General features: G+C 46.8%; 1 protein-coding gene and 1 long non-coding RNA gene across 4 annotated transcripts in view; both read left to right on the forward strand.

The window, feature by feature from the left end:
- Positions 1–16,772, forward strand: part of CDHR3 (cadherin related family member 3) — a 129,516-nt gene that overhangs the window by 7,358 nt on the left and 105,386 nt on the right. For all 3 annotated transcript variants that reach the window (XM_070617158.1, XM_070617156.1, XM_070617157.1), the window contains one exon: positions 1,654–1,848. In XM_070617158.1, coding sequence (XP_070473259.1) covers positions 1,809–1,848 — 40 coding nt within the window. In that variant the 5' untranslated portion in view covers positions 1,654–1,808. The remainder of the gene's footprint in view (positions 1–1,653; positions 1,849–16,772) is intronic.
- LOC139082982 (uncharacterized) lies at positions 6,280–16,148 on the forward strand. The gene is made up of 2 exons (XR_011539408.1): positions 6,280–8,881; positions 13,115–16,148. It is a non-coding gene; the product is annotated as an uncharacterized lncRNA (long non-coding RNA).

The raw sequence follows: 16,772 nt of genomic DNA on the forward strand, positions 1-16,772 counted from the left end.
TCACAGTTCTGGAGGCCGGAAGTCCAGGATCACGGTGCTGAAGATTCGGTGCCCAGTGAGGGCTTCCCGGTTCATAGACGGCACCTCCTTCCCCTGTGGTGGGAGTGGCCAGCTGGCTCTGTGGGGTCTCTTTCATAAAGGCACTGATCCCATTCATGAGGGGTCCCCCTGCGGGACCTAATCACCTCCCAAAGGCCCCACCCCCTGATATCACCACCTTGGGTCTTAGGATTTTAATGTATAAATTTCAGGGGGTGGGGAATTGCCATGTAGACCATAGCACTATGTCTTTAAAGAAGTATTTTTTTTATTCCTGAGAAGTATGCTCTATGTGTCAGTGTCCAACATTTGTCACAGGACATCTCCTGATGGCACTGGGCCATGTCAGGAAGGTCACTGGAAACCGAACTTCACTTCACGCTCACAGGGCACCAGCACCATACGGGTGGGCCAGTGGCCACAGCCAGCGTGGATGCGATGACAGCCTCCCCCGAGGGGAATTCCCAAACCGGGCATCTCAGACTTGGGAAATGAATTGTTGGGAGACGCTGTCTTTCAAGATCTGAAAAGGCCGACCCCTGTGCGTGGTGGTGGAGACTCCGTGTGGATATTCCCATCTGTTAGTCATCCCAGAGGGAGAAGGAGGAGCCGTGAAAAGTGAAGGTGGAGGGGAGGAGGGGCAGGCCTGAGACGGGCTGGGCCCTGGACCTCCCAGAGAGCCAGCACCGAAGGTCTCCCCCGGTGGTGGGAATGAGGCAGGTGAGAGGCTGTTGTGGGCTGGGAGCCGGGCCAGGGAGTGTCCATAGGGGAACCTGTCTGGGATGACCTAGGTATGACTCTGGAATCCTTCAAACCCAGTGTCCAGTCGTAAGGTTCTCTGTGTTGTCATTTCTCTTGCTTCTGTCAAGTTTTTAAATGACCTGGTCTTAGATAGCTGTGCTGTGGGAAATTAAGTTTGGGGCTTATACTTATATGGCAGCCTCAGTAGGTAGGTTGAAAGTTGCCAGCCTTACTTCATGCCAGCCCTGTGTGGTGACAGCACCGTTATTCCAGAGAGGGGTGCTGTCCCCAGACTCCAGGAGGCGGCCAGGTGCCAGGTGAGCAGAGGGATGCCTAGGCTGTGATGGCTCAGGTCCCTAACCCTTTCCTCCAGCCCCAGCCTGATCCCCTCAAAGGGAGGAAATCCTGAAAACGAGAGGCCAGAGTTTGGGTTATATTTGTATGACAGGAAGGAGAAGCCTAGTGCCTTTAAGGTCATGAAACAATTGTTGCAGAACTTAGAGCGAGGCTGGGGTCTCCATTGTCTGGAGGCCAGCTTGCTCACAGATTACACTTCCTGAGAACGATGCTAAGGCTGTAAATGTAAATCTCCACGTGGCCCAGCGGTTCTCAACCAAGAGCGAGTCTGCCTCCTTCGCCCTCCCCCACCCCACCCCAAGGACTTTGGCAAATGTCTGGAGACATTTTTGCTTGTCGTGAGTGGGGGTGAGGTACCACTGGCATCTAGTGGGTAGAGGCCACGGATGCTGGTAAACATCCCACTGTGAGACGCACAGGACGGCCCCCAACAACGAAGATTTATCCCCAAAATGGTAGTCATGGGATTGATGTAGGCCAATTAATTGCAGGTTTCCTTTATTTTTTCATTTGCAGAGAATGAACGCCTGACCCTCGTCAGCCACTTTGCCATCGTGGGCTGCTTTCATCCTGCAGAAACCTAGCCAGGAGTGTGGTGGGAGCTGTGAGACCCTCCATTCCTACGAGAAAAACCCCGGGTCCTTTCGCTTTCAATATATGAAGGCCAAATTATGTTATCGGATGGATACTATTTGTGGAATCAAAGAAAATGTAAGCTCTCTAGCTTATGCATATAGTTGTTATGGGATAATCAGGTGCTTTGGTGATCTCTTTCTTCTCTGAATCCTTTACAGACTGTTGCTTTCCTATTTAAACAGGAAGGTTGATTGGGCTCAAACACCTGGCCAGGGCTACTGCATTGGTTGTGCACTGCACAATTGTGCCACTTTTAAGGGAGCACCATTCCCATCACAGACATCAGAGATTTATTGTGACAATTTTCCTGGCAGATGGTACCCAAGTGGCTTGTTCTAACAAAATCGGGAACAGGAAGACAATTTTCTAACAGATGGAAGTAAAATTTCTTGACGAAGGTGTGCCTTTTCCTAATGTTCGCCAAGGTGCTGGATGGCCTGGCAGAAGGAAGGGGGTTGTTGATGACTCTTCTGTGTATGTAAACAGTTCAACTGGGAGTTTCCCTTTCTGTTTGGACAGGAGTCACCCTCCCTCGCGGGTCACGTGTGTGATTGGAAGTGTTGTAGAGTGATGGCGGGGTCAATGAGTGCCTTAGAATTGGCAGATTTCCCGAGGAGACTCATTTGTGAGAAATACAGTGCCTTGAGTGACGGAATAATAAAACGATCTTGGTATCTCGATTTGGTTCTTCACACTTCAATCATGGTTTAAGTCATCCTAAGTTTGGCTTGGAGGCAGAGACAGTGACATGTATATCATCTTAATAGATTTGGCAGTGGGAGGTGCAAAGAGTATCATCTCAATTATGGGTTGACCCATTGATTGATTGAGCAATGTGTGTTGTGTGGTTTGTGACTGATGCCAAGTAATGGCAGACGCTGGACTCTCCTGAGGGTGAGGGCAGATGTTGGACCATTGATCAACTGATGAGCTCCATGCGGGCCCCATACAGGGAGAATCAAAATGCAAGTAAAATCTCGTAAGGTGGGTGTGATGGCATTGCAGTGTTAACAGAGATTGTCCAAGCTTTCATCCTTTGTACCCACAGAACTGTCTTCAATGCACAGACGCTGCTCTCCGCCGGAAGTGTTCCACTCTAACTTTGTTCTGAATCTTTAGTGTGTGCCGTTTCCTGGTGTTTTAAGGGAAGAAAGGCCTCACCAGTTGCCTCAGTTGAGCAGGCGTCAGTTTTTCCACCTTGCCAGCCAGGCACTTGGGCTAACCAAAAGAATAGTTTCTTATAATGCCTACTAACCACTCAAGTCTGATTGGGGGTGGAGTATATGAAGGAATGACAGCCCCTATTTTAGACCAGGAGTAAGAGTCCTGACGGGCTGACCTTGCCTGGCCACATGTCAGATGACATAGCCTGTGAGGAGTTGCTTCCGTGAGGAGCGTACAGTCTGGTTTGAGGGAGATGTCTGTGCAATCAAGAAGCGGAGAGCAGGATAGCCCACAAGAAGGTGCCAATCTGAGCTGCAGCTAGGCGATGCCGTGGGTGTCTGAGCAGACAGGTTTCTGTGGTGGGCGGTGAAGGCTTGGGAGAGAGGAGAAGTTTGAGCTGGGCCGGGAAAGACTGGCAGGCTATAAATAGCCAGTGGGCAGCTGGATGGATGGGGACAGTGGTCATCGTAAGGGAGAGCCTCGGGTCACATAGATAATAGTTCCTGAAACACAGCCCTTAGTGGAAAACGGGTAAGTCACACGGGGGGATTTGGAATCCAGGAGGGTTTGAAGGTGTTTCACAGGGTTTCCGAGATTGAAATCTGCTGTATGAGATAAGCTGCCTAATGATGCTGTGTGTCTTAATCAAGTGGCACAGTTCTTTGAGAAATGCTTTTTATCAAGAACACATCTCTAGAATTATGGCTTTGTGGATCCAAATGAGCTAAATAGGGGAGAAACTTGAACTCTTCAAGGTTCTTTAGCCATCTGGCCAGCATGGTTAACAGTTGTACCCAGCTGTACAGATGAAAGGGCAGTTTCTGTGTTTGTGGGCCTCTGACACTCTAGCACTGGGTCATTTTCAAAGACATGTTGCGCCGGCTGTTCATTCTTAGCAGGCTGACCAGTCGGCTGAGTGGGCCTTGGGAGTCCAGGATTATGCAAAATTATTAATAGTTTCCCCTTCAGTCTCAGAAGTGTCCTGGTTTGGGTGATAAATTATATGGCTACCCTAATTCTAAGGAATCCACATTGGACGTTTTTGGCTTGCTCTGTGAATCCTCAGTGGCCCAAAGGGCTGCTTCTAGCTTCAGGGCCCTAGCCCACAGGTGCATTCTGTCTTTTTGAAATGGTTGTATTTTTTCACTTGCATATAAAGTAATCTTTGCAAAAAATCCAGAAGAAAGACAAACAGCATAAATAAGATGAGTTATCATAAACCTAGAAATGTGTTAATATTTCGATATATATGCATATATCTATATCTATGGATCTATCATATATTTATATATTTTTAGGTCCCCAATCTCCAAACCAAGCCACTTTACTTGGAGTAGCATTCCGTCTATATGTATATACATATGGATGAGCCAGTCCTGGTGGTCTAGTGGTTAAGATTCCATGGAGCACGGCAGCTCAGGTTCGATTCTGGTCAGGGACCCACACCACCCATCTGTCGCTTGTCACACTGTGACAGCTGCGTGTTGCTGTGATGCTGAAACCTATGCCACTGGTATTTCAAATTTCACCCATGGTGGACAGGTTTCAGCAGAGCTTCTAGACTAAGACAGACTAGGAAGAAGGACCTGGCCACCCACTTCTGAAAAAATTGGCCATGAAAACCCCATGAATAGCAGTGGAGCATCATCTGATACAGCGCCGGAAGATGAGAGGAGAGGATGGCGCAAAAAGACCAGGCAGGTTCTGCTCTGCTGTCCACAGGGTCACTGGGAGTCAGAATCCGCTCCATGGCACTAACGACAAAGATATGGATACTACATGATATTATATATTTAGAACTATGTAATAACATAGGCAATATAAATAGATAGAATCACCTTTTTAAATAGTCACTTCTAAAGACTGCATAGTATTCTAGTGAATGGTTCTTAAAATGTGATATATTTAAATCCTCAATTTTGGGCATTTAGGGTTTTCTTTAATATATTATTAACAATGTTGTAGTAAATGTTTTCTGTAGCTAAATCTTTTCACACGTTGATGATTATTTATGACGCTTTCTTGTAAATGAAATTAATAAGTCAAAGGGGATATGCATTCAATATTTGGGAATTGTCATACTTAGCCGGTGTTTGTGGGAATTCCCACTCGTGGCCTCATCTGCACTGTATCTATCCTTCTTTTTCATCTTCCAGTCTGACAGGAAAGAATTTTCATCCTGTGGTTATTTCAGATGTGTCTCTGATTATTGGTGATTCATATTTCTTTTTTAACAAATTGCTCATCTTTCTATTAGAGTGTTCACTTTTCTCTGATTGAATTGTGAAAGTTCTTTATATATTAAAGTCACCCTTTGTGTTATAAGTTGCAAGATTTTTTCTTAGTTTACTATTTGTCTTTTGACTTTATTTATGTGTGTGCATGTGTATGTGTACATTCAGAAGTCTTTATACTTTTTAGACAGTTACACCCATCAGTCTTTTCCTTTATGGAGTTATGTACTTTTTTAAAGGACCAGGTTTTCAACGAAACTAACCTGAGAAATTTTCATAATCTTATCTGCTGCTCTCAAGCCCTTGGGCTCCTTGTTTCAAACTTTACAGTGTTGGGCGTTGTAGATGGATGAGGCAAACTTTCTGTTTCTGTTTTTGTGGTTCAGTGTATCTCCCAGAAGAGCTTTATTCACTTTACAAATTCAGAGGTAAGTTCCTACAAGTAAGAACTGGTGATGCGCATTTTTTTCCCTCAACCACAGAACAGGTATGCCTCCCTTCATGAAAAGCTGCAATGGGAGTGAGAAGGGACGGGTTTGTTTAGATTCTTTGCAGAGTGAATCATTGTTGCATTGATGTGCTTTATAATTGCACTCGTGTGTTCTCAGGAAAACTGCAGCACCAATGCAAGGTTCTAATACACAGTCAAGGAAATGCCACAGCCTGTCGTTGCTCCCCCAGAGTGAGCAGCTTCCCCTGGGATGGCGTCCCTGGGCTTCATGGCACAGTTCCTACTCTGCGGTAAGGACAGCGCTCCAGGCAAATGCAGGCCGAGTTCCAGCTGGGACCGTGGTGGGTGAGCTTGTATCTGGGCCTCTACCCTAGTCTGCCAGGTTGAGCCAAAGTGAGCCTCGAGGACACCTTCTTCATCTTTCCAGTTAGACCTGAGCATCCTGCTTCCTCCTTGGCCCTCTCACGTGCCTATTTGGCCCTCTCAGTGTTTATTCTAGGAGTGGGGAGAGAAGAGGATCCTCCCCCACTTACAGACATCATGGACGTCCACGTGGTTGTCCTCAACTTCCCCCGCTTCTATCTGAGGCCCTTCTTACTGTGAGGTGAGGGAGGGAGGTCTTGACCACCAGTGAGGGTTGAGTGTAAGATCAATGATCACCACCACCGTGATGCTGAGATAGCACCACACCACTGTGATGCTGAGATAGGACCACCACCACCGTGATGCTGAGATAGGACCATACCACTGTGATGCTGAGATAGGACCACCACCACCGTGATGCTGAGATAGCACCATACCACCGTGATGCTGAGATAGGACCACCACCACCGTGATGCTGAGATAGCACCACACCACCGTGATGCTGAGATAGGACCACCACCACCGTGATGCTGAGATAGAACCACCACCACCGTGATGCTGAGATAGGACCACCACCACTGTGATGCTGAGATAGGACCACCACCACCGTGATGCTGAGATAGCACCACACCACCGTGATGCTGAGATAGCACCACACCACCGTGATGCTGAGATAGGACCACCACCACCGTGATGCTGAGATAGGACCACCACCACCGTGATGCTGAGATAGAATCACCACCACCGTGATGCTGAGAGAGGACCACACCACTGTGATGCTGAGAGAGGACCACCACCACCGTGATGCTGAGATAGCACCACACCACCGTGATGCTGAGATAGGACCACCACCACCGTGATGCTGAGAGAGGACCACACCACCGTGATGCTGAGATAGGACCACCACCACCGTGATGCTGAGATAGAATCACCACCACCGTGATGCTGAGAGAGGACCACACCACCATGATGCTGAGATGGGGCATCCTACTTCCCTTCTCAGCTGTCAGAGCGTTTCCCCTGCTTAGCAGTAGGGACTCCAGAGGCCAGCCCAGGAGCAATCTCAGCGTACTAAACCTCACCAACTGACAACTCCTCAAGAGAACCCCATCATGGTGGGCGCCTGGTGGTGGGAACCGGGGTCCCATGTCAGTAGGTCTTTACTCTCTGGTTTTCCAAGGAGTATTAAAGAGCATCACATGCGGGGCTGGCCCCGTGGCCGAGTGGTTAAGTTCGCGCACTCCGCTGCAGGTGGCCCAGTGTTTCGTTGGTTCGAATCCTGGGCGCGGACATGGCACTGCTCATCAAACCACGCTGAGGCAGCGTCCCACATGCACAACTAGAAGGACCCACAACGAAGAATATACAACTACGTACCGGGGGGCTTGGGGGAGAAAAAGGAAAAAAATAAAATCTTTAAAAAAAAAGAGCATCACATGCACTAACTGTAGAATAACCTGCTCCTGTCGGCAGAGGGTCAGGGTCATGATGCCACCAGGGGCCAGCTCAGGGATTGGAAGATCGGGTTTACTATGGAATGGCCCTGTGATGGACCTGAGTGGGCCCTTCCCCGATGCTGTACTTCATGTGAACTGCATCAGGGGTCCCCTCAATCTGGGGAAGATAAACTCCTTTCCCTTCTGCGTAATCAGGGCTGTTGGGTCTCCCCCATTCCCCATCCTCGTATTCGGTATCACAAAAGCCAAAGAACTAATTTGGCTACAACACAACCCTGCTGAGTGCTGGGAGGGAGAGAAATAAAATATGAGCAAAGCCCTAACCCTCCTCGTGGGCAAAGCTCCTTCGTAAATAAGTTGAGTCCTGTTGCCTGTTCCATGATCAGACGTCCTTCTGGCGGGTATCGGCAGCATGTCGGATGGAGCTCCCTTGTGAAGAGAGTCTGCATTGTCCAAACCCATTCTGGCTTCTCAAGCGTCTGGGAACTGGGAAACCAGTTATCCTGTTGTAGTCACAGGCCCATTCTTGCCCCCTTTTGAAGACTGGGGTGGGGAGCGGTAGAGCAGAGCAACATCTTCGATGCATTTATTCATTCCAGAAGCATTTACTGAGCTCTCCTCCATGGCAGGTGCTACGTAGAAGTGGGAAAGAGAAATCCTGGACACTTGATCTGTCTCGATTTTGCAAAGGCATTTTGCAGAGTCGCTAATGACGTCTGCAGGGGACTGAATGTGGCCTCCGCAGATATCGGGCTCTAATCCCTGAAAGCTGGGAGTGTGCTGCCGACAGCGGTGCATAAATGGTCAAGTCTTGGCGGAGGTCATTAAGTTAAGCATCTTGAGTTGGAGAGATTATCCTGGATTATCCAGCTGGGCCCTAAATGCCATCCCATGTATCCTTCAAGGGCGGGGCAGAGGGAGACTTTGCAATGACACGCCCAGGGGAGAAGGCAACGTAAAGATGGAGTGGAGGAAGGTTTGAAGATGCCGGCCTCGAAGACTGAGCGACGCAGCCACGAGCCAGGGAACACCAGCAGCCGCCAGAAGCTGGAAGAGGCAAGGAACAGATCCTCCCTTGGGCTTCTGGGGGGAATGTGGCCTGTTGGCACCTGGATTTCAGCCCAGTGAAACTGAGGTTGGACTTCCGGCTTCCAGAATTGCGAGAGAATAAACTTTTGTTATTTTAAGCCTCAAACTTGTGGAAATTTGTTACAGCAGCCCCAGGAAACTGATACAGCATCCTTGTGGATAAAATAGAGACATGGATCTAGAAGACAGTTCAGGTAAATGGAGTCACAGACACCTGACCATCTCTCTTCATCACTCGGCAAATAGTTCTTGAGTAACTACGATGCTCCAGGCACAGGAGACAGAGCCTGAATAAGGCTGATGGTGTCCCCACTGACACCGGGTGGGAGGAGGGAGCAGGTAACAAAGAGGTAAGTAAAAAATATAACCGAGGTAACTTTCCTTATTGATAAGTGATTTAAAGAAAACAAAACAGATAATGTGGAGTTGGGGAGGCGATTATTTTAGATTGGGTAATAGGAAGCCCTTTCTGATGACAGAGCCTTAGAGCTGAGTCCTGAACCATCTGGAGAAAGCTTTCCAAGTAGAGGGAGCTGTGAGTGCAAAGGCCCTGAGGTGCGAATGAGCTTAGTGTGCTTAAGCTTAATTGGGCACAGAGAGACCAGTTCTGCCAAGTCCACGTGGAGAGCCTTCTCTTACAGAGGGCTCGAGGGTTCTGTTGGAGGCCCCGTCCTGTGCAATTTTCTTTCGTTATAACTAAATCAGAAGTAACGTATAAGTCATATTTATCAAGTGTGTGGGTAACATAAAGTTGGTAGGACTTGTGCTTGGTTAGATGTCAGTGATTGGGTTTTAAAATACCTTGGCACATGTGAACAAAACCCCAAGGATGACATTTGACAGGGACAAAGTGTGAACCCCTCAGTTGGGACTCAAAAAATTTATTTGCAAGGGGGCCACCCTATAGCTGAGTGGTTAAAGTTCAGTGCATTCCACTTCAGTGGCCCAGGTTTGGGGGTTCAGATCCCAGGTGCAGACGTACTCCACTCATCAGCCATGCTGTGGTGGCATCCCACATACAAAGTAGAGGAAGATTGGCACAGATGTGAGCTCAGGGCGAATCTTCCTCACCAAAAAAAAAAAAAAAAAAAATTATTTGCCTAAGCCAGGAGGGGAACCTGGCTTGAGTGCTGTACTTGTGCGAAGGCCCTAAAGCTTAACATCAGCCAATGATCTTTGGGACTGCTATGAAAAGTGAGGCAGTCATGTAACTTTTTAAAGTCTAGAGGACACAACTCGGGGGAGGAGGGAGCCACGGGTCTGTCTCCTCAGTTCTGAGTGGGTCCCACATTTTATGGGGTCATAGAAACAGTTTGTTCATTCAATTAATGAATGTTTAATGAGCTCCTCCTGTGTGCCTGGCACTGACTAGGCCGTGAGGACACAAGATCGAATGGAGTAGAAGCCTTTGCCGACCTCAGAGAGCTTACATTCTGGGGGAAGAGACACCGTAGACCTAATTATGTAATAATTATCTTGTATTAGATTTTTTTCAGATTATAAATTATTTTGTAGTAATTAAGTAATAAAAATAAACGTTACAAAAATACATAACACAGAAAAGAAAAATCTCCCTTAAATTCATCCTCCCTCCCTGGGATCGCCACTGTCCACAGGATGGTGCATTTTCCTTCAACTTTTAAAAATACCCATGTAATAGATTTGAAAAGCATGAAAATGGAACCATACTCTTTTTAATTTGCCTTTTTTAGCTAAAGATATCTTGACACCCTTCCGTATGAATATAAAGAAATCTACCTCATTCTTTTAAGTAGCTGATTTGGGCTCCCTTTTATGAACGTACCACTATTTATCTAGTGTCTTGTTGATAGGGACGTGTACTGTTTCCACTTTTTCACTGTTATAAACAAGGTTGCAAAGAGAATTATTCTGTGTATTTGTTTTTGCATAACGGGTGGAAGAGTTTATTTCTAAAGGGTCAATTCATAGAAGAGGAACTGTTGGGTCAAAGGGCGTGAAAAAGTCACATGACAGATGCCACCCTGTTTCTGACCATTCGGGTCGGGCCTGCATGAGAGTGCAAATCACAGTGCGTGTTTTCTTGCAGCCTCGACAACACAGGATATTGTCAGTAATGTTAACCTTTGCCCCTCTGATAGGCAGAAGGCAATAACATCTTGTTGTTTACATGCACCATTTCCGGCCTACACTGAGATAACAGTCACGCAGGGATGTGCAGGGCACCTATGTAAGGCAGAGAGGCCGGAACTGCTGAGGTCTGAAATTAGCCAGGCCAGGGTGTGGTGAAGGGAGACCAAGGCATGCCAGGCAGTTCACACAGCACGTGCAAAGGCCCTGAGGAGAGAGGGAGCCTGGCAGATCAACAGGACTGAAAAACTTATGGGGGGGGGGGGCAAAGAGCAGAGGGCAAGGACGCAAGTGAAGAGGAGGCAGGGTCAAACCTTGCAGGGCCCTGGGGCTCCTCTCAAGGGGTTTGGTCTTCATCCCAAGAGAAAAGGAAGCCAATGGAAAGTTTTGAACAATCTGACAAGATTAGATCAGCATTTTGAACAGATCCCTCTGGCTGTTGTGTGGAGGACAGATTAGGAAGAGGGGAAGTGGAAGGGAAGAGAACATGATGTAGCTGTTTTGGGAGTCCGGGTGAGAGATGATGGCAGCCTAGACGAGGGTGGACCCTGGACTGAGGTGGAGGCTGGACGTGGAGAGAAGTGGGTGGATTGAAGAGTTACTGAGGCCAGAGAATTGATAGGAACTGATGCCTGAATGGGCTTGGGTGGGGCGTGTGGAAGAGGGTGGTAACCTGGAAGGCTTCCGGGTCTGTGGGACAGACTGGATGGGAGTTGTCATTAGGATGACGAGACGTCAAAGCAGCAGTTGATGATCCGCCTGAGAAGTGAAGATTCAGAGGCAGTAACTGCTTTGGAGAGCAGCCTCTGTGCCCGCAGCGCCCTCTGAGACCAGCTGACCATGTGGCCCTGCCGCCCGGGCCACAGCCGAGTGGACTGGGAGAGCACCTGCGCTGCGGCCCTGGTACGGTCTGTCTGTCCGTGAGGGGTCAGTGCCAGACGGGGCTGTGAGCCTCCTTCAGGGAATCGGAAGGCAAACCCAAGTGAGTGGCAATGTTTGGAACCAGGGACATCAGAAAGGTCGTACCACAGGCAGGAAGAGGAAGTCGAAAGGAAGGAAGGAGGAGGGAAGAGAAATGCTGGGTCGGGAGGAGTGGCTGAAGACCCACAGAGCTAGGCCCCTGACTCTGCGTGTGGCCACGTGGCGAGAGCCAGGCTTTCAAGGGGAGCAGATCCCGGGGGTGATTTCCCAGCTCTGATGCCGATGAGCTGGGTGACCTCGAACAAGTCACTCAGCGTCTCTGAGGCTGTGTTCTGTTTTCTCAACTATAAAGTAGACACCATCATATTTATTTCTTGGGCTTGTTGTGAGGGTTGAAGAGATACACATGAGAATAGGGGGGGATATTTGCAACTCAGAAAACCACTAGAGAACCAGTAGGCAGAATTAAAAGTTGAAAAAAAACTCCTACAAATCAACAAGGAAAAGACAGCCAGCCCAAAGAAAAACAAGCAAAGACTAGAACAAGCCCTTTCCAAAGGAGGATATTAACATGGCCAAAAAATATATGAAAATATGACCAACCTCGTTAGTGATAAAGGAAATACAGCGCGATTCCACATGCAACAACACGGATGGATGCTATAAACTCAATGTCGAGCAAAAGTAGCAGAGAGAGATGACTGTGTGAAGTATGGGTCAATGTATGGAAAGTTCAAAAAAACAGGCATTGAAACTACAATTAAATACCACACGCACACATCAGATTGGCAACATTGTAAAAATCCGATAATACAAGTGTTGGTGAGGATGCAGAGCAACAGAAAATCTGCGTGCTGCTGGTGGGAATGCAGATTAGTGTAACCATTTTGCGAAGCAGTTTGGCATTATCTAGTAAAACTGAAAACACGCACATCTCACCACCTGGCAGTTCTATTCCTGGATATACTTATCTAAGAGGAACTTCTCATGTACTCTGGAATATATACACAAGTATGTCTATGACTCTGTCCGTGGCCTCATGCTAGAACCAACACAAATATCCATCAATCATGGAATGATGAAGAGACTGTGATATAGTCACACAATGGAGTACTATACAGCACTGAAAATGAATGAACTATGCTATCAGGAACAACATGAATTAATCAACATAAATAAACATAATATTGAGCAAAGGAAATAATACAGAGCGTATGATGTCACTTTAAAATTAAAAAATAGGCAACGCTAAGGTATAAACTATATAATGGAGTTCATATTATGTGGCACATACTGTTGAGCAAACTATAAAGAAAAGTAAGGAAGAGATTATCATGAAAGTCAGAATAGTGGTTGCTTCTCGGGGAGGGGACGGGAGGGTCCCGGGACCGGGCGGGGACCCCCAGGGCAGGAGTTCCGGGAGCACTTGAAGGTATTGTAGTTCTTGCCCAAGGAGGTAGTCATGCAAGTGTTTGCTTTGTGATCATTCGTCATACTGTACATTTGTTTTGAACATTTTAATCTAAGAGTATTTTGTTCCCCAATTTGAACAGGTTTAGAAGAAAGATAGCTAACACTTGTACGACGCTTGGCCCAGTGCCCGGTGCAGATGAAGAGCTCAACAGAAGGCAATCTGATCTCCTGTTATGACCCAGTTGTTTGTTAGAGCCATGTTGTGTCCTGAGCAACCCTCCAGCTCCTGGACCGGGCCCTGGTCTCCAGGAGGCTGGCGCTGAGGTGGAGATGCTGGACTCCTCTGTTCCCAGGGTGGCCCCCAAGTCAACCCCGTTACGTAAGACAGCGCTTCTCAGCCGATGCGTGGGGTTCACTGCGCCGCCTCAAACACTTCCCCAGCGTGCTGCCAAATTTTGGCAACGTGTGAAACATTTCTTTTTTAGCCTCTCTGTTGTTATGCAATTCCAGAGAGCGAGATTGCTAAACCGAGCACCACGTGATGTGGTGCACGGCCAGAGCCCAGCCTGCGGCAGGTCAGAGGTCAGGGGTCAAAGGTGGAAACTGATGGCAAGCTGGTGCGAAGGAAATGAGCACACGCGAGAACTTGGCCTTCTGATTGTATCATGGAAATAAAGTCAGCGATGCAAAAGGGGACCAGGTGAATCCCAGGATAACTGAGGAGGCCATTTCAACCCTTCAAGTGTGTAGCCCCGAATCTGGTATTCCACAGAAGGTTGGCAATCACGGACATAAGGAATCTGAGAAAGTCTCTATTCCTTGCAAGCCTAACTAGTGGAATCTGCCTTCCATAGTTATTGGAAGGGTCGCTCTGTGCAATGGCTAATTATAATCACAGCTGGCAAGGGCTCCAGCCAGGCAGAGGAATCATTCTTATTCTCCGGTACTAGAGGGAGGGCATAGCCCAGCGTTCGGGAGTTAGATGGAGCAGGTTTTGCTGAGAATAAGCAAAAATGTCCTAACAGTGCAATGGGGGAGGTTTGGGGAACAGCAAATGCTCTCTGTCTCTTTCAGCAGAGGCGGCAAGACAGTTCATCCAATGTTTTAGCAGAGGTTCCTGCATTGGGCGGCAGGTTGGATGAAATGCCTCTCAAGCAAGGTCTTTGCAAAGAACCCCAACTTGTAAGTCTGGGTGTTGACAGAGCTTCCAGTAAGGGGCTGGACTCTACGCTTCTTATCTATGCGAATCTGAGCCTCCCAACGTCAGCGCGTGCCCTGATGTGTAAGCTGTTGGAGCACACATTCACGTTGATGCTCGTGGACTTGCTCAGAACTCTTGAGACAGTAAAATTATTTCCCCTGTGGGGTTGTTTTCTTTTAGTCCTTCAGCTGACAGCGGTTGTAAAGAGCCTTTCTGGCTAGCAACAAAATACCTCTCTAAGCTTTAGAAGAGAAGGAATCTGCATAAAACGTTCTCCCACACTTATTGCTTTAATTTCAAACTAGAGGTACCGATCTTTTCATAAGAACTTCCCGGCCGCTCCTCCCACGAATGGTGTGTGTATGGTGAAGACTACGTGTGCGGCATTAAGGATGGTGTTTAACAGCATTTGGGCTGTTTAGAATCTGCCCTGCAGACTGAAATGATACGTCCGGCTTTGTTTCCAGGGTTACAGAAACTTCTTTGGTCTATTTCCATGACTGTGTCCAGTGGAAATGCACCACTGTCTGCTCGTCAGAAGGAGCATCTGCGACCACCCCCGGGATAACCGAGGCATCCGTGGTGTCTCTAGTTGGAGTTGGCTTGGCTTGAGCCTTAGGTATTTTCTGATAAAACTGACTCGGTCGTCGGTTGATTATTTGACCTGAGGGTGTGAAACAGATCCTGATGTTTTCCATTGGCAGAATGTAAGAGCTGAGTCGCCTATAGTTGCTTTTAAGGTCTTTGAATAATACCTGTTTTAACCAAATGTGTACAGGCTTAGGGATGGTCGCGAGTACAGCTTAATTTACCATAGCACCTACGATTAAGTAGTTAATGAAATTATGTTAACTAACTTGAGTTTATTGAACATATACAATTTTTTAAATAGGCTTTATTTTTTAGCGCAGTTTTGGGTCAACAGCAAAATTGAGTACAGAGTTCACATTTACCCCTTGCTCCACACGTGCACAGGCTCCCCCACTATCCGCACGCCCCACCAGAGTGGTACATTTGTTATTATCAATGAACCTCCATTGACGCGTCCTTGTCACCCAGAGTCTGCAGTTTACATTAGGGCTCACTCTTGGTGTTGTGCATTCTATGGGTTTGGACAAACATATAATGACATCTATCTACAACTATAGTATCATCCAGAATAGTCCACTGCCCTAAAAATCCTCTGTGCTCCACCTAATCATCTCTCCCTCCCCCCAACCCCTGCCAACCACTGATCTTTCTACTCTCTCTTTTTCTCTCTCTGTAGTTTTGCCTTTCCCAGGATGTCATGTCGTTGGAATCATCCAGTACATAGGCATTTCAGATTGACTTCTTTCACTCAGTAATATGCATTTAAGCTTCCTTCTTGTCTTTTCTTGGCTTGATAGCGCATTTCTTTTTAGCGCTGAATAATATTCCATTGTCTGGGTGTGTAACAGTGTGTTTACCCATTCACCTACTGAAGGACATCTTGGTTGCTTCCAAGTGTTGGCAGTTATGCATAAAGCTGCCATAAATCTCCGTGTGCAGGTTTTTGCATGGACATAAGCTCTCACCTCATGTGGGTAAATACCAAGAAGTGCAATTGCTGGATCATGTGGTAAGAGTATATTTAGTTTTTAAAGAAACTTCCAAACTGTCCAAGTGGCTGTAGCATTTTGCATTCCCACCAGCAGTGAATGAGAGTTCCTGTTGCTCCACGTCCTAGCCAGCATTTGAGGTTTCAGGATTCTAGATCTGGACCATTCTAGTAGGTGTGTCGTGGTATCTCACTGTTGTTTTAATTTGTAATTCCCGAAGGATATATGATGTTTGCTTGTTTGCCATCTGTATATCTATCTTCTTTGGTGAGATGTCTGTTCATATCCTTTGCCCGTTTTTAATTGGGTTGTTTGATTTCTTATTGTTGAGTTTCAAGAGTTCTTTGTATATTTTGGATCACAGTCCTTTATCAGATACGTCTTTTGCAAATATTTTCTCCGAGTCTGTGATTTGTCTTATTCTGTTGAACATACGCTATTTTAATGGCGTTCTGCTGGATGTTGCGTGGGCATATAGAATATATTTAAGACAATTTCTCCGTTTTAAGTTGCCTATTAGGAAATATCTATTTCCTGGAAGCAGAAAGATCCCCATCGCTTCTTTTATTGGCTACTGGTGAAGCTCTTACATGGATCGTGGCAGTGGTGAACTCTCTGGATAACTGGTGTATTTGGGAAACTCTCTTGGACATCGTTTTCTGTGGGGAGAATCCCACGATAAATCGTACTCTGGTGGCTTATGTATAGAAAAGCTTGAGACTCTGACTTGTTTGGGAAAAGAAAATGTCATTAGTGTTCTAAGAAATATTAATGACTGACATTCGTATGTTCCTTTGCCTATCACTTTTACTGGCATCACCTCATTTGAAGATTATGGAGTAGTGAGGACTTACCTAAGTAAGAAATATGGTTATTTGGCCAAGAGAAAGAAATTTTATTTTATTTATCTGGCTTTTTTTTTTAACTTTGAAATATTTAAAAATATTTATCAGGAGGGGATCATTTCCAAATAGTTCAGAGTCACTGGTAGGACACCTCACATGACTTCACATGTGG

Source organism: Equus przewalskii, chromosome 4 (assembly GCF_037783145.1).
Source record: "Equus przewalskii isolate Varuska chromosome 4, EquPr2, whole genome shotgun sequence".
In the NCBI taxonomy this organism is placed as follows: Eukaryota; Metazoa; Chordata; class Mammalia; order Perissodactyla; family Equidae; genus Equus; species Equus przewalskii.